The following is an 18,241-nucleotide window of genomic DNA, read 5'->3' as shown; positions in this document are numbered from 1 at the left end:
GGCTGGTCTCATGGGACTGAGCCGTCAATCTGTGGGATCGGACACAATCTCCAGGTAGACAGTGTCAGGATTGAATTGAATAAGAGGACATCCGGTTGGTGTTTGTGAGAAATGTTTGATGTATAAGGAAAAGCCCCCACACAGCCAGCCACAGAAGTGTGCTATTGTTGAGTGTGAGAGTACAAGAGAAAAACAGTTTGCTTTTTTGCTTTACAGTGGGATATTTGATCCATAGGTCTATATCTAAGCACATGAATAGAATGTGTTTGTTTGGGCCTGGTTTTTTAGTCTTGCTGGTCAGTAACTGGTTCGACAAGAGAGACTAGCACACTGATCCCAAAAGAACTAGGCCAAGAGCATATAGGATTTGTGGGCACTTGAGCCTCTTATTAGCTCCTTAAAAGATGTGCTTTTCTAGACTTCTTTGGAGCCTGGGATTCTAGTACTGGTGAGTTTCCACTGGCAGCAGACTCCCTGAAGATTCCCTAGCCCTCTGCAGGGTTGGCAGGCCACTAGCACATTTAATTGGCTCCTAGGGTATGTTCTACACTGGACTTCCCATTGTGGGAAGGCCAAGAGAACTGAAGACACAGTCTCTACTCTGGAGGTGGGAAGTGGGGGAGGTGGTAATTTAATTAACAGATGGTGGGTGAGGCGACTTGGTAAGGTAAGAGGACACACAAAGGAAGAAACTGCAGTAAACCTTACCTGGCGGCACAAGTGAAGAGGTGTGCTTGAAAGAGAAATGGAGTGTCTGGAGGTGGGTGAGTATATTCTGGTAGGTGTGACAAGGGCACCGTTCCTCCATCACCAGTCCTGGGAAAGGCATGTGATATGGTTTGGCACTGTGTCCCCAGCCAAATCTCATGATGAATTACGATCTTCAGTGTTGGAGGAGGGGCCTGGTGGGAGGTGACTGGATCATGGGGGTGAATTTCCCCCTTGTTGTTCTCGTGATAGTGAGTTCTCATGAGATCTGGTTGTTTAAAAGTGTGTGGCACTGCCCCTTCACTCTGTTTCCTGCTGCCATGTGAAGATGTGCTTGCTTCCCCTTTGCCTTCCACCATGATTGTAAGTTTCCTGAGGCCTCCCCAGTCATGTCTCCTGTATAGCCTGTAAACTGAGTCAATTAAACCTCTTTTTTTAATAAACTATCCAGTCTCAGGTAGTTCTTTACAGCAGTGTGAGAACAGACTAATACAGCATGGGATCCCAAGTAACTATGCATTCAGAGAAGAAACACAGATACGTCTGGGAACTGGATGATGGAAGGTACAGGGAAGCACAGTAGGTAACTTTCATGAGTCCTACACTCTACAACATATTCTTGGGGTTGGAATGAGTCAAACAGGAGACTGAGGTCCTGGATGGAATTGGCTCTTTATGTTCCCAGCTGTAGGTCTCTTCCTTAACAGATCACGGTACCTTCATTACAAATGGTCTGGGAAGCATACTTAATGCAGAAACCCCAGCAAATTCTTAGAGGGGTTAGTCATGCAGTTATACATTTTCATTCTGGGACTTCTAGGGGCTTAATAAAATTCCTTCATTGGATCATTTAATCCAACATAAATTATTTCCCTACACCTACTTTATACTTGCTCCCTGATTTTATACCAGTGAGTATAGCCTGATGTAATTAAACATTCTGAATTTTCAATGATACCCAGAGAAGAGTGTGATAACCAATTCTCTCAAAAGCAATTTACTGCAAATATTTTCATTTACAGTAAGTCCTTACCTAACATTGTGGATAGGTTCTTGGAAACACTGACTTTAAGCCAAATGAGGTACTGTGTGGCTTCATAACTCAACTCTTTTTCCTATCAATTAGACTATGGGAAAACTGGTTTCATATGCATCATGTCCTTTTGCTTAAAGTGGTAGTTTCCAAGAACCTATCAATGACATCAAGTGAGGACTTACTGTAATCTGATATCTGCGGGTGGATAATTTAAGGGACACATACATAGTTAAGCCTGTAAACTGCCGCGAGTTCCAGATATTATTAGTTATATTTCTCCACAATTACAATTCCAGTTTTGGGGTTTCTTTTTACTCATTAAATTCGAAAACCCAATTCCAGTTTTAAAGCTTGACCCTTTTCTTAAAAGTTTATCTTCTCTTTTTATTCAGGCTTCCCACTAAACCCTCAAACTGATTCTGAGGGTGGCCTGGCTATCTAATTTACAAAACCGGTATCTTGGTTTGTGTTCATTTTATTTCCCTTGCATACATTGCTTAGCTGCTTCTGACTATACGCCTCTTAGCCACGGCTGGGATAGAAAAGTGTAATAAGAGAAAAGTGTAACTAAGAGACATGAAGAAAGAGAAATTCCATGAGCACCAGATACTTTTATGGGTGCCTTTTGGAAGCTCTAAATTGAGATGTATCTTTGTTGTCAATTTATGCTATGAATCCAAACGAAAAATAGGGGGAAGAAAACAAGTAGGCTGTAGATGAAAGTGGAAGAAAAATGAGTCTATGTATATATATATATATATATATATATATAACCAGTTGTATGAAAGTATATGAGTCAATATCTCATCAATACCTAGAAAAAATAATAGATCAATATGCTGATTTTCTGATTTTAGGGGTGGACACAAAAGTGTTATAAGCATCTTTTATCTTTTCTTTTTTTCCCTCCTTGACTCTGAAGAGAAACACCATTTTTCTATGTATGCAAAGAGTAAAAAGTCAGAACTAACACACAGGGATTAATAGCAGTGAATTACAAACAACTCAGTGGTACAGTACCTGGCAACATTATTACTCAGCATATTTCCCTGGCTGAGGCTGATTTCATTTAAAGTACTTTTATACTTGTGCTAAAAATAAGTGTACATCACACTAGGGGAGAGAAGATCCTCTACACAAATGGATTGGACCTAGATAACCTTATGTACCAGAGAGGAAAACATTCTCATGAGTCACAAAGCTTTCTTCTTCTTGTCAATATGATAAACAGTTTCTGGAAATTGAGAACGACGCTGGTTACTTTCCTTCCTCCTGAACACGCCACACTGAGGAGACAGGGATGACTCTTTCCCTATGGGACAGACACACATGTAGCTTTCCCTGGGTTGTGGAGGAAGGCATGGCCACAACACCATCAGCAGCCTGCGGCAAGGACCTCACGATGAGAGGAAGCAGTGGATGCCTGGGCCAGGGAAACGCATATTTGGGAGAAAGCAGGAAATTCTGATGTAGAGATAGGGAAGAAAAGGACCTGGGGAAAAGGACCCATGCTGTGCGGGGAGGAGGAAACCACCAGGATCCCAGGATCGGAGACAAAGGACACAGGGACACAAACAAAGTGAGGCCAGATGGAGAGGGCAGGCTCATGGGGAGGGCAAGCTCACGGGCAGAGCATGAGCCAAACCTGGCTTATTTCACACTCATCAGAGAGATTGCACAGATGGGGCCAAACCAGGGCCCAGGAGCATCGGAGAGACGAGGGCCATTTCAAAGACTTTTGTAAAATAAGCTCAAGGTTTCTTTGTTTATTTGTGGGTGTGGGAGTGGAAAAGTAGGGAAAGTGGAGAGAGGGGGAAAAAGGGATGGGTGACTTTGCAGGCAAGATGCTCCCTGCGGAGGTCCTGGCGGACCTGCTGGGGGGAGTGGCGTTCTGCACGCTCTCACATCATGGGGAGCGCATGACTACATTACTGCTTACGCATCTCCAAGTGCAGCTTAGGGGGTGAATGTTTAATTGTCTCACTGTAACTGGTCGTAAATCTCTGGAAAGTGTTAAGGGTCATGCATCTGATTTAAACCTATGAGGTCTGAATGAATTCTCCTCCATGCCTAACCGAGTGAAGCAAGTGTATAACCAACCGTGCATCCCTAAGTAGGGCTGGTACAAAGGGGAGGAAACACCTCCCCACTGAGTTCGCAAATACCTTCATCACTGACCTGAATCAGATCCAGCAGGAAACGAAACACTGAGTACATACTTTTACAGTAGAGGGAGGGGGACGGAAAACAAACCGCGCTGAACTGAAACGTGAGAAAGAACAGAATGGCAGTGAGTCCACGGGGCGGGGCCGCAGCTTTCTTTTTTCATGGCCCTCAGTCCAGTAACCCCACCCGGCATTCGTAGCGGGTGACATCACTGATGCCCCAAACACGCTCCAGCAGTTTCCTGCTTTCCAGAGTCCAGCCGAGTGATGATGTCAGTGGTGCACCTGGGTAAAGATGTGGCAGGGCCAGGTCACAGGGAGTGGGGACAAAGGCCAACCCAGTCAAATAAACTGCTGGTCTTCTAGGGCCTGGTCCCTGGGTAGGCTTCCACCATGAGATAGGTACAGCCCAGGCCAATCCCGACAGGAGGAAAAAAGCATGTAGTTGGCCGGGCGCGGTGGCTCACGCCTGTAATTCCAGCACTTTGGAAGGCTGAGGCGGGTGAATCATGAAGTCAGGAGTTTGAGACCAGCCTGAACAACATGGTGAAACGCCGTCTCTACTAAAAATACAAAAAATTAGCGAAGCGTAGTGGCGGCCGCCTGTATTCCCAGCTACTCGGGAGGCTGAGGCAGGAGAATCACTTGAACCCCAGAGATGGAGGTTGCGGTGAGCCGAGATCGCGCCATTGCACTCCAGCCCAGGTGACAGAGTGAGACTCTGTCTCAAAAAAAAAAAAAAAAAAAAAAAGAATGTACCCATGCGGTGCCTCCTGTCACCCTCTGCCCAGAAAGGGCACAGGGGCCAAAGTGAAGGAGTTACAGGAAGACAGACGGAAGGAAACAGCACAGAGATAACCACATGGGGGCAGGCCCTAAGCTGCTGGGATCTCCACAGTGTATCCCTTTCCTCCGATTGGGAGAGGGAAGCACCAATGGTCTTTCTCTACAGTGCCAGGAGCCACCCTGCCCCCAGAGATACCCCACATGGCACTGACTACCATCTAAATGCTTCTGGATAGTTTCATTCCTTGTAGATGATATTCCAAATATTATCAGTTGTATTTCTCCACAATTACAATTCCAGTTTTGGGGTTTCTTTTTACTCATTAAATTTGAAAACCCAATTCCAGTTTTAAAGCTTGACCCTTTTCTTAAATGTTTAACTTCTCCTTTTATTCAGGCTTTCCACTAAACCCTCAAACTGACTCTGACGATGGCCTGGCTATCTAATATACGAAACTGGCCAGGCTGCCTAACCCCTAGATTCCAGCCCAGAGTGTTGCCATAAATTGCTGTCAAGACATGCCTCTATGTCCCATGTTTGCCAGTGACAAAAGGGTTCATATTCTAAGTTCTTCAAGTCTCTCTCACTGCCTCAATGCGAAGTCAATGGAAAACAGTCAAATACACCAAAAATTAACTTCCAATGGATATCTGCTATGAATTCCAACTTGGTCGGACACCTCTCCAGGCCAACTGTTGTGAAAACGCATTGTTGTTTTAAAAAACACTGTGAGAGATGGCTGGGCGCAGTGGCTTACTTGAGGTCAGGAGTTTGAGACCAGCCTGGCCAACATGGTGAGACCCCAGTCTCTTTGAAAAATACAAAAAATGAGCCAGATGTGGTGGCATGTACCTGTAGTCCCAGCTACTTGGGAGGCTGAGGCAGGAGTATCATTTGAACCTGGAAGGCGGAGGTTGCAGTGAGCCGAGATCATGCTACTGCACTCCAGCCTGGGCGACAGAGCAATACTCTGTCTCAAAAAAAAAAAAAAAAAAAAGAGAAAACACTGTGAGAAGAAAGAAGTCAATCATCCCCTCTCCAACCCCGAACACAGTAAATAAGAAGGGCCCAGGAACAAATTAACAGGGAAAAACAATCTTGCATTTGCTTAGTGGAATCTGGGGTTTGCACACATTAGTCAGAGCTAGACAAATCATACTGAATACACTTCTTATGGAAATGTTCTAGCTCTTATGGCCTTTCTTCGCTGTCTCAACTTTTGAGGTGCGAAAACACAGCAACACAGCCAGGACCGGCCAGGTGATGGCATGGAGCCCGCTCCCACAGGCTGCGTGTGTGTTCTCACTCTCTTGCAACTGGCCTGAGTTAAGCATTCTCCCCAAGCACTTGCAGTTTATCATCGCCCTATTTACTGTATTTTCATGTTATAAAAGTGATATACGTCCAATGTAGTAATTTGATCTATATGGAAAAAGAGAAGAAAAAAAGCTACTCATAATATCACTGTCTAATTTAAGGTTTTGGTGTTGCCTTTCTAGTCTTTTTCTACATGGAATGTAATTTACTTCTCAATAATATTGTTTCATATACTTTGCTTACATATTAGTATTTTTGTCATGAAATTTATGCCATCTGATTAAACAGCCCTTATAAATTATAGAAACTTAAAGACAATATCAAAACAATGTGACCACAAGACAAAGACCACCTACTACTAAATTATTTTTGGCATGAGATTATTTTTTGAGAAGTTTTATAAACTATTAGGTTTATTGAACTCTATAAACCATAATCCTTGAAAGAATTTTGGAAGCATACCATAACAGGGTAATTTGTAGTAGAATATAGGGTTGGAAAACCTTAAAAAACAACTTGCTCGTTTCTTCCCATATCAAAGTTTTGTATTAGAAAAACTATTTCTTACAAAAGGATGTACTAAGTGGTATTATGTCGCTCAAGAATCTTGTATTATTTCCTAGCTTTCAATAATATGTATCATGTCATAAAAAAGAGGGAAGAATACATAAAATACGTATGAAGCTTACTAGGAATGAAGAAAGTTATTTTAGGAAGGAAAAATTGGCTACCATCGAGGAATATGGAAAACACTAGCAATGCATGTAAGAATGACCTCAAAGGTCTTAGGTGTCCACGAGCTGGGAACGCTTGTGCTGGGGGCTTCAGTTACTACAGCATGGGGTGGTGAAATAGACTAGTGAAGCTGTTACACCAGTTAATAGTATTTATTACTATTTGTGGTCACCAATGCCAATTAAAGCAATAATTAATAGAACATGATGAAATAATTCAATGGTAGAAAAAAAAATCTGGCCTATAAGTGAACATGGAAAGTAAAAGTAAATATTTAGAAAGTGAAATCTGGAGCGGAAAAAAGCTCCAGCATCTCACCATGGGGTCTTCCAAAGCCAGCAATGCTGGAGATGTTTATTGTTCAAGGATGGACTTGCTTGGGTTGGGATTCTCCAACTAGAGCCAGAGGGGAGCTTCTCTGCCTCCCTTGAGGACACAACAAGAGGGGCTTTCTGCCTTTGTTATAAAGCCCGCCACATCCTGTGCCTGTATGGTTTTATTTACTGGAGTCTATCATAAGGCCTGTGAGGGAAGGACTGAATCTTTCTCATAGCTGTGGGGCTGATGGCCCTGCGTGCTGTAGGCATTTAATAATTCACTGAGTAAATGAATGAACCCTGCAGGAGAATGGGAGCCTTTCTGATCCTGAGGTCTCAGTTTGGACTATCTTTCTGGAGTGGATAGATGAATATGTATTTCAGCAGCACTCTAATAAGCGCACATTGGGTGACTAAGCAGAAGAGTGATTCATTTTGCTAGAATTTTCCCACCTGCAGGAGCCAGTCCCCCTGGTGTCCCCATTCCCCGTCCCCTCAGTCATCTCAGCAGGAAATTACTATCCTGTCTCCCACACGGGTGATGAATGTTCAAGGCATTTCAGCAGACTGTGGCAAGGCCCAGAATGGGGTCAAGGAAAAATAAATACCAGTCCTTATTAGGAGATCCTGGCCCCTCTGGTGCGTGTGTCCCACTACACATGCAGCTTCCTGCTCTGTCATAGAAAGCAGCCCTCTAGGGCCACCACCTCCAGTGAGAGTTTCCTGACCTCCAGGAACTTCTGTAGTCAGGCACCATTCCCTTCCTCATACCCCACACCCGATTGTTCCAGGAGATTTCATCACTGTGCACTGACACTCACTGCGACCCTGCGTGTGGCCACAGGAGGAACTCGGCTGAGGGCTGAGAAGACCAGATAATGACACAGAAGGCTCACTTCAGGAAACCAGGGAGCTGCAGCGGCCCTCCAGGGCCATTCCACACATTCATTTTCTAACAAGTCATAAGTCAAAGAGTGACGTCAGGAGCAGACAGCCTGGTGTCCAGGCATGAGCCATGGCAACAGATTCTGATTTTCCAGAACGGCTTTGGTCTTTACCTGGTGTTGGATATGGTGGCGTTAGCTGGAGTGGGAGGAGATTCACATTGTGTATTTGTTTAGTGACTCCAAAGATTTTAAATTATATTGTGTTTTTTATTATTTTATTTCATTTTTTTAGAGACAGGGATCTCACTCTATCTCCCAGGCTGGAGTGCAATGATATGATCATAGCTCACTGTAGCCTCAAACTCCTGGGCTCAAGTAATCCTCCCATTTCAGCCTCCTGAGTAGCTGGGACTCCAGGTGCGTGCCATGACTCCTGGCTAGTTTTTGTTTAAGTAGAGACAAAGTCTGGCTATGTTGCCCAGGCTGGTCTCGAACTCCTGGCCTGAAGCAATCCTTCTACCTCGGCTTCCAAAAGTGCTCGGATTGTAAGTGTGAGCCACTGTGCGGGCCCTGGTTTTTATTTAATGGCTACTAAATGCTCAGAAGTGAATTAAGGTTTCAGTTAAATGCACAATTTTTATACCAAACTATTTTCTTTGCTAATTCACTGCGTCTACCAGCTGTAAACTACCTGAAGCAGAGAAAGCTTCTTTAGGTTGGGGCTCCCTGTAGCCCCGAGCTGAGTACCTTATGCAGCACTGGCCGAGTGAATGAATCTGTTGGGTGAACTACTGCGGGGTTTAGAGTCTGCAGATGGTAGGACAGGACAGATAGTGACCGAGGCTAACCTTCTCAGCTACTCTACCATTTCATGCTCTGTTTGGGTACCTCCGTCACCCCTCATCTCCCCTGATGGTCCAGTCTCTCTGGGCCTGCACCGTCCAGCCGCCCTCTTATCCCTAAGCCAAGGCCTTCACCAACTAAAGCTCAGGAGTAAAGTGGCCATCACTGAGGCCATTCTATGTATGTAGTATGTATGTATGTATGTATGTATGTATGTGTGTACATATGTATGTATTTAGAGATGAAGTCTTGCTCTGTCACCCAGGCTGAAGTGCAGTGGCGCAATATTGGCTTACTACAACCTCTGCCTACCGGGTTCAAGCGATTCTCCTGCCTCAGCCTCCCGAGCAGCTGGGATTATAGGTGCCCACCACCCCGCCCGGCAAATTTTTGTATTTTTAGTAGAGATGGGGTTTCACCATTTTGGCCAGGCAGGTCTCGAACTCCTGACGTTGTGATCTGCCCGCCTCAGCCTCCCAAAGTGCTGGGATTACAGGCATGAGCCACCGCGCCCGGCCGACTGAGGCCATTCTAAGGAATATAAAGCAAGCTCTTCAGTACCCATTTTTGTTAACTGAGATGTAATTAAATTATACACAGGCCCGGCACAGTGGCACGAGCCTGTAGTCGCAGCTACTTGGGAGGCTGAGGTAGGAGGATTGCTTGAGCCCAGGAGTTTGAGTCCAGCCTGGGTAACACACGTGAATAGGTCTATGAGTCTGGAAGAATGTAGATAGCCATGGAATCACTACCACGTCAAAACATAGGGTATTTGCATTATCCCAAAAAGTTCCCTCCTGCCCCTCTGCAGTCAAACGCTTCCCCTCCCCCAACTCCCGGCAACCACTGATCTGAACTGTAGACCTGAAAATGTCATTCAGAACCCATTTCATCTGGACCCTTCTCCCTGTGTCAACACTGCTACCAGCGGTGTCTGTGGGATTTTTCTGGACGTTCTCTGCCATGCTGCTGCTCCTTCCTTCCCGCCTCCTGGAAGGCACCCCTGCTAGGAGTCGGCTGCGTTAACGTGGGTGTTTCAGGGGTGTCTTCCTTCACTGTCTTCTCATTGATTTCCAGCTATCCCTGTGTCTCTTGTTTAACGACTGCCTTCACCCATATCCTTAAACCCACCAGGGCGACCTTCCTGCCTCTTTCTTTGGAGCACTGTGTCTGTATTTCCAGTGGAGACACAGACTGTTCCTTAGATCCTATTAACCCTCCAAGCTCTCTCTGTTCAAGCCAGGCTCATTTCTGGCTCTGCCAATCTGCCTTCTCCCGTGTCCTTTCCAGGACCGATGGCATCACCAGCCAGAGTCACCACGCTAGAACGGTCCCTTCCCCTGGCCCCCACAGTAGGAGGATACTTTTAGAGTACATCTGCAATTCACCCCCACTCTCTCTGTATCTACTTCTGTGGCCAAAGTGCAGACCTTGATTGCCTCTGGCCCCAGCTGAATTAACCTACCTCTCTGGGCCTGGTTCTCTTTTCACTAAACATTCTCCACATTGCTGCCAGAGCTATTTTTCTAAAATACACATCAGACCACATTCTTCTCCTCCTTATTTAAAAACAAAAAAGCAAAAAAACAAAAAACCAAGAAACAAACAAAAAAACCCACCCCACCATGGCTCCTCAATGTGTAGAGATCAGATTCAAGTTCCATGAGATGGTCTTCAAGATCCTTGGCCATGTGACCCTGTCCTGCTATCCCATTCCCATTCCCATCCCCAGCCTCCCCACGTCATCCAACTCCAGCCACATCGGATCACCCCAGAAGAGGATGTCATGTATTAGTACTTTGGCGCCTTTGAGTCAAAACTCACTGTTTTGCCAGTTCAGAGGCTGAGCTCTTTTTGAAGAATTCCCTCTTCTTCCACATCCCGGGTAAGTTCTATCCCAGGCATAATGAGCTGTTACCCCCCTGGGCTCTGAGGGCATTCAAAATACCAACACAATGCTCTCCAGATACCTCTGTGCTATTCAAACCCATGCATCTCACACCTGCTCATCTTAAAATCTCTATGCCTCACATGCAGGAAGAATTCAAAAAATGCTGATTGAAAAAACATTGTGTCCAATATTAGATGAAGTATGTAAATATCAAGGCCAGATTCTGCACTTTTTGTCTATCTATTGCTCGTTGGCACAATAAAGCAACATGGTTTATTATCAAAAATTATTATAATATATGCTCTCTAAGCTCAGATCACTTTGCACTAATGATGATGATAATGATGGGTTAGAATATTTTTTTCTTTGCTTGCCATGGGATCTGCCAGGTTGTAAGAATTCTTTTTTGTTCTAAACCAAATTTAGGAGCACTCCCAAAGATAAGAAGTCAAATTTAGGCCACTTATGGTACCAACGGAAGGCTATCACTGTGTAGCTATACCAAATGAAGCCCATCTTCATGGATTTTAAGCACTTTGATAAGCTTTTATTTCTCTGCTCATCTCCTTTACCCCCATAGACAACACAAAATAACAGAATAATCATCCAATAGCAACATGATCCTATCACAACAACATCAAAAATGAGAACTCATATGATTCAGTTATTTCCTAAGCCAGAACTTCCCACCTGACGTGCTGGGGAAGTGAGAGAGGGTGAGGACTGCTTTCCCCAGCCCTTGAGGTGACTGGGCAGATCCTGTCTGGTGTGAGCAGTCAACCCCACTGTGATTACATCATTTTGGGTGCTGTGTGTGATAAAGGTTGACAACCACTGTCTTAAGCTATTCTACCATTTAAATAACAGACTGAATTCTCCCAAGTGATGTTCTTACTTGCCTTAGGAAGGAAATTAGTATTATGACTCTAAGGATCCTGAACACATGATCTAAAAAAAGAAAAACCCAAACCACAATGGCAAAAGTAGGTGAGACACACTGTTTAGAAAAATAGCGAATACTGTACTATTAATTACTCCCAATTTTCCCTAATCCATGATTTTTAAAGAGCGGGTGGAGCATAACGATTTGAGGCACGACGGTACTGCAGAATGGGGAGGGTTTTTGGAAAATGTGACTCACTCACCGTTCCGACCAAAGGGTAAATGAACCCAGCGCCTATGCTGGCCCGGACGTCACTGATAGGTAAGATGAAGTCCCTTGGCACACCTTTTTTGTCAGGTTGGTGAGACAGAGAAAGGTGGGTCTTTGCCATGCAGATGGGCAAATTTCCAAAACCCTGTGAGAAAGGAAAGAAAATGTGTTCACTCATATAGATGTTAGTCTCCTGTGTTTTTCAATTTGCACTTTATACAGTCTCGGCAGCAATGGTATGCCGGCTCAGATCGAGGCACACGCAGGAGCTGCTTGTTACTAGTTGTTCATTGAAGAAGCAAGAAGGTGAGGATAAAAACTCATCTCCATGTGATGACTGTTCAGCAGGTCAAGGGTGACTATTGTTTATTTTGGAGGCTCTCTTTAAGAGAAGGCAGTGTTATGTGCATGTTTGGGGAAAGCATGGCTATTTTCAGGCAAAGCAGCAGCTGTAGAAACCACTTTCCAAGACTATTAATATCCGGGACCCAGCAAGGTAGTCTGGAGAAAGGCTCTGCGACGAGGCTCTTAGTCATGTTGTTCACTCATTCTGGAGTCGGTCAGGAAGCAAAGGGTTCCTTTGTGTTGGTTTATGAATCATGGCTATTTGATCTGCGATTACATTATAAGAACTAAGATGAGGTCACTATTTAAGCTTCTTGTTTTTAAGGACCAAAGTCTATGTCTGACCCAGAGTTCCAAAGGTGAAAGAGCAGGAAGTCACATGTGGTGTCTCACAAAAAGCACAGTGTCCTCGAAGCCTGGTTCTGATTAAATGGCACATAGTGTTCCTTTAGAGGCTTTGCTAATTCATTGCAACCACATACTTGACACTAACTTTAAAAAAAAATAAAAATAGAGATGGAGGTTTTGCTATGTTGCCCAGAGTGGTCTCAAACTCCTGGCTTCAACTGATCCTCTGCCTTGACCCCACAAAGTGCTGGGATTACAGATGTGAGGACCGTGCCCGGTTGACACCACTTTTAAGGAATATTTCCTTGATAGAGATAAAGGGAATGAAATCTTTAGTCAAATTTTCATAAGACTTAGCCTAAAACTATTTGGAAGATCTCAGAGTCTTATCAACTCAGGGAGGACTTGGACTTGGGGCCATTTCTTTTTGAAATCTCCACTCTTCTATACTGATAAGAATTTTGCTGAGCGACAATCACAACTGCCTTTCAGAAATGGTCCCAGAATTTTGAATTTCAGACATGGTTAAATACTGAAGTAATTTCTATGAACTAATACAGGTTTGCTAATGTAAAAATTTTGTCAGTAGGCATATTAAAAAGAAACAAAGACCAACCAATATGCCATATACTGTTACCAGATTACTTCATAAAAGAAATAACATTTTAACACTGAAAGGAGAAAAGACTTAATATTAGAATAAATGATAGTCTTAAATATCATTATTAAAAACTCATGGGAAAAAAAAAACCAAACCAACCTCATAAGAATGACCTTATTTTACTTGGTTCATTGCACATGAATGAAAATTTCACCACAATGCCTGTGCACAGAGCAGTGCTTGGGAATCCTTTTTGTAAAGGATAAGCCAAGAACATACAGGGAAAATTCTAAGAATTTAGAACTTTCTGAGTTGCTGACTATTTTACCAAACCTAGGAGAACAAATACCCTGGCTGGCAATGGTAGCATTTAACAAAATTTCAACTGGGTTTACAAAAAAGAATAAGGAGTTGGAGATTTTTTTTAAAGAAAAGGTCAACGCTACCCATCATGAAGTTCTTTAGCCAGCAGGCCCTTAAAGTGTTCTGACTTTTATCCATCTGACTACACCAAAGTAGGAAGGACACTTGAGGCATACGTTCCTTTTGGTGAAGGTGGCTGAGCCTCCTGTAGTGGAGTTGATTGATCATGACTGTCACTGGACTAGATGGTGACGCATGCCGTCAGATCACAGCCACCTTCCCAGCTGTTTGCCTACTTGCCTTTGTCAGTGGCTAGAGGTAGAAGACGATGGAGCCTTCAACCTCAGCGGACAAACTCAGTAAAAAGCCAATGAACCGCTTGCATAAGAAGAACAGCAAACATTCCCATCTTTATAGGCTGCACTCCTATCTGCCTACCCCGGCACCATGCTAGCATTTTTAAGGTAGTAAGAGGCCTGTAAGGAAGAGGAAGCATTGCAATTCATCTAAATCTGACTCCGCAGCTATACTCCAAAGGATAGTTTCAACATTCTGGGCTGAGTGGGAGGGATGAAAGATCACACATCACCTACAAACAGGGATACCACCCATATTAGACACATTTATAGTCACAGAAGTAAATGATGCATGGATCAGAGGATATATGCCTCACCATAAAGCTCTAAATACAGTCTACACTCTACCCGAGGCTATTTCACCTTTGTTAACCATAAAATAGATGAAGCAAAGGTTAGCTGGTGAGACATGTACAAATCCTCAAGTCAAGCTGAGTATTCTGATAGCCTAAGGTGAATTTTTTCTTTTCCCCTAAAAGTACAACTTTTACCTGTTGAGTGTAACGATCTATTTTGGCTTGTGCCTCAGGAGAGAGTTCGATATCTTTGGCTCCATAGACAGCCTGGGCAATGGTCCTTATCTTGTCCACAATTGGAAGCTGGAGAAACACAAATTACAACAAAATTGTATAAGTTTAATCTGGTTAAAGATTTTTTAAAAAGTTTAGTGAGATTTTCTGTAACTGCTTAAAATTCTCTTATCAGGGTACCCCCTCAGCAACTGCAGGATTTCTAGCAAACCCTCTTTTTTCCTTTTAGCACCCTAAAGCACTGAAATTTTCAGTGTCAGAAATAGATTAGATGTCAACTAGCAAATAAGCCTTAGGTGTTCAGGCAATTTAGAGGCTGCTTATCTGGTTGTAACCATTTTTATCCATTGTAGCATTAAAAAAAATGTAGTTTACTATAATTTCTTTTTTTTTTTTTTTTAAAGACAGTATCACTCTGTTGCGCAGTGGCACAATCTCAGCCCACTGCAGCCTCAACCTCCCAGGCTCAAGTGATCCTCCCATCTCAGCCTCCTGAGTAGCTGGGACTACAGGGGTGCACCATGACTCAAAGCTAATTTTTTTTTTTTTTTTTTTTTTTTGCATTTTTTGTAGAGACTGGGTTTCACCACGTTGCCCAGGCTGGTCTTGAACTCCTGGGCTCAAGCAAACTGTCCACCTCGGCCTCCCAAAGTACTGGGATTACAGGCATGAGCCATCACGCCTGGCCTGTTTACTATTTTTCAAATAATCATATATTATGATGGGACGAAATTGTGAGTGCTGGTTTTTAAGTGGGTCTGAATATGGGTTCATAGTATTAAAAACAAGTATTTTTTCATGAGCAGTAATGGATTGAGATTTTAACATAAATGCTGATGTGATCAAACACTATATTGGAAAATCAGAGGTTGAACCTACTGTCACTTTAGCAAATTATGAGAAGTCATGTGGCATGGAAGAAATGTGAGAAGACTAGATACAGGCAAATAAGTGTGTTGGAGGAGAAGATTTCCATAATGTTAGATGGAAAACCAGGACACAGACTATTGGTAGCATATGGCAAGGGATCTTCAGAAACAAGAATGATTCATTAGGAAAGGAATATTCCACAGATAAAGTAAGTCTAAATTTAAGAAACACATTTGGCAAAATTATCTAGAATCCTTCTGTGGGTAAAGATGCATATGTGGCCAGGTGCAGTGGCTCACACCTGTAATCCCAGCACTTTGGGAGGCTGAGGTGGGCGGATCACTTGGGGTCAGGTGTTCAAGATCAGCGTGGCCAACATGGTGAAACCCCGTCTCTGCTAAAAGTACAAAAATCAGCAGGGTGTGGCAGCTCACGTCTGTAATCCCAGCTACTCAGGAGGCTGAGGCAGGAGAATCGCTTGACCCTGGGAGATAGAGGTTGCAGTGAGCCAAGATCGCGCCACTGCACTTCAAGCCTGGGTGACAGAGCAAGACTGTCTCAAAAAAAAAAAAAAAAGAAAGTGTATGCATGATGCAATTAGTGGATTTACTGTTTGGTGAACAACTGCTGAACCAAATGCTGATGGAACAGATGTCAACCAAGGGGCAGAAGTCTCCCGTGATGTGCCTCAAGGACTTTGCTTGGCAACAGCTAGTGTTACATTTGTATGAAATACTATTGATACAAGAGTTACCCAAGAGAAAATAAATAAAAGCTAGCACTCTTCCCCTCCCAACCCTGATAGAACCCCAAACTGCTTTAAAATGTGTTTTTCATTACTACAGTTTTTATTACTGTAGAGGTGTTCTGTGGTCTGGAACATAAATATTGAATATTCTAACAAATAAAAAGAAATGAAGGTGCAAGCCTTATAACCTTTCACTGAGGGACATAAAAAGAGTCTGAGTCAATGGAGGAAAAATAGTTTGCTCATGGATGAGGAGACTTAATACCGTACAGACGTCACTTCTCTGAAACTTACTCAGTTCAATGCAAGTCCAATAAAAATCCCAAGCTCATTTTTGGTTACTTGGCCAATTAGTTCTAAAACTTACAATAAAGGGTTGATGTGGTTTGGACGGTGGTCCCCTCCAAATCTCGTGGTGAAATGTAATCCTCAATGTTGGAGGTGGGGCCCGGTGGGATGTGTTTGGATCATGGGGGCGGATCCCTCATGAATGGTTTGGTGCTCTCCTCATGATAATGAGTGAGTTCTCACTCTGAGTTCTCAGGAGATCTGCTTGTTGGCACCTCCCACCCCATCTCTTGCTCCCGCTCTTGCCATGTGATGCACTGGCTCCCCCTTCACCTTCTGCCCTGAGTGGAAGCTTCCTGAGGCCCTCACCAGAAGCCCAGCAGATGTTGGTGCCATGCTTGCATGGCCTTCAGAACCATGAGCCAAAATAAACTACTTTTCTTTATCCATTAACCAGTCTCAGGGATTCCTTTATAGCACCTCGAGAGTGAACTAACACGGGGTAATGGCATAAATAGTCAGACAACTTTAAAAATAAAACAAAACCAAAAGAACAAAGAAAGAGGATTTTCTACTAGCTATCAATCATATCACAAAACTATGCTAATAAATTCCATGGGTACTGGCACAAGTATAGACAAATTAATCAATGGAAAAGAAGAAAGAACCCACAAAGACATCTCAGCATGTGCAGGATAGTATATAACAGAGGTGACACAAATCAACAGAGAAAGGCTGACTACCATCTGACTTTTGGCTGGAGAGAAATAAAATTAGATTCCTACCACATACCAGGCCTCCAAATAAACCCAATATGGAACAAAGGCATAAACTTGAAAATTATAACTCTACATATTGGAAGACAACAGTGGGAACTCTATTATTCTGAAGTAGAGAAGGATTTCTTAAATGAGGTAACAATAGAATAACCCTAAAGGAAATGATATATAGATTTCACTACAGCAAAATTTAAAACTTGTTTTAAGAAGACATTATAAATAAGGTCAAAAAATAAGAGACAGACTGGAAGAAGATATATGCAAATATTTATAAAGTCAAAAGATTAGTAATCTTCAAGGACCAATCTTTGTTAAAACTCTCTGAGCTTTCTAAGATCTATCCCAAAGGCCACCTCCTCCACGAAGCCTTCATGGATGACCCTTAGGCACATGTGAGCATCCTCTTCTTTGACATCTAGATGCCCTTGGGGCGCTCCTGCTTGCGGCTCCAGAGGACAGGGATTCACTGGGGCCTGACTGTGAGTGGCTGCCAGCAAAAGCTCATGCAATCTTGGGGTGTGTGAATGCAGCCCGAGTGTGTGAACAGTCACACAGACTTGGCAGCACCACACTGCCACTGAAATCTCTTGGAGGGCCATGCCATACGAAAAATCGAAAGGAGGGCAGAATGTGAACCAAGGGACAAACGTTAGAACGAAGTCGTTTTGAGTGCAGTGTTTAAGGAAGAACTATAATAACCAGAGCTCTCTCACTTAGCAGTGACCTGTCCTTGCCTGGAGGGTTCTGTATAAGCTGAATATGGTGCCAGGAATGTTGTACAAAGAGTTACTGCCAGAGTGCAAAGTTGAGGCTGGGTTAGAGAAAGAAATTTAAGGGTAACTTTATTTAAAATTTATTTTTGGTAGAGATGAGGTCTCACCATGTTGCCCAGGCTGGTCTCAAACTCCCGGCCTCAAGTGATTTTCCTGCATTGACCTCCCAGGTTGCTGGGATTACAGGGGTGCCCTACATGGGCAACTTCTAATGTAAAAGATTCAATGTTCATATTAGCTGAAGAATAAAGAATGGCTGATAAACTCTTTGAGGCTCAGGACCATCTCTTATTTACCTAGAGGCAAGATATGATACAGCCCCTGGAATATATACAAGTCCCTCAATATACAGTTGAACCAATGAATATTTCTATATTTCCTATTGACTAAGCTTGGGTTCC

The 18,241-nt window shown here is 43.4% G+C and overlaps 1 protein-coding gene across 4 annotated transcripts in view; it reads right to left on the bottom strand.

The window, feature by feature from the left end:
• MTHFD1L (methylenetetrahydrofolate dehydrogenase (NADP+ dependent) 1 like) overlaps positions 1 to 18,241 on the bottom strand; it is a 242,891-nt gene that overhangs the window by 53,583 nt on the left and 171,067 nt on the right. For all 4 annotated transcript variants that reach the window (XM_054490722.2, XM_054490723.2, XM_063667111.1 and 1 more), the window contains exons 25-26: positions 14,344 to 14,451; positions 11,832 to 11,984 (exon numbers count right to left, since the gene is read on the bottom strand). In XM_054490722.2, coding sequence (XP_054346697.2) covers positions 11,832 to 11,984; positions 14,344 to 14,451 — 261 coding nt within the window. The remainder of the gene's footprint in view (positions 1 to 11,831; positions 11,985 to 14,343; positions 14,452 to 18,241) is intronic.

The sequence above is a fragment of the Pongo pygmaeus genome, chromosome 5, assembly GCF_028885625.2.
Source record: "Pongo pygmaeus isolate AG05252 chromosome 5, NHGRI_mPonPyg2-v2.0_pri, whole genome shotgun sequence".
NCBI lineage: Eukaryota > Metazoa > Chordata > Mammalia > Primates > Hominidae > Pongo > Pongo pygmaeus.
The sequence above is the reverse complement of the archived record's forward strand: the minus strand, read 5'-3'. Positions and strand labels throughout refer to the sequence as shown.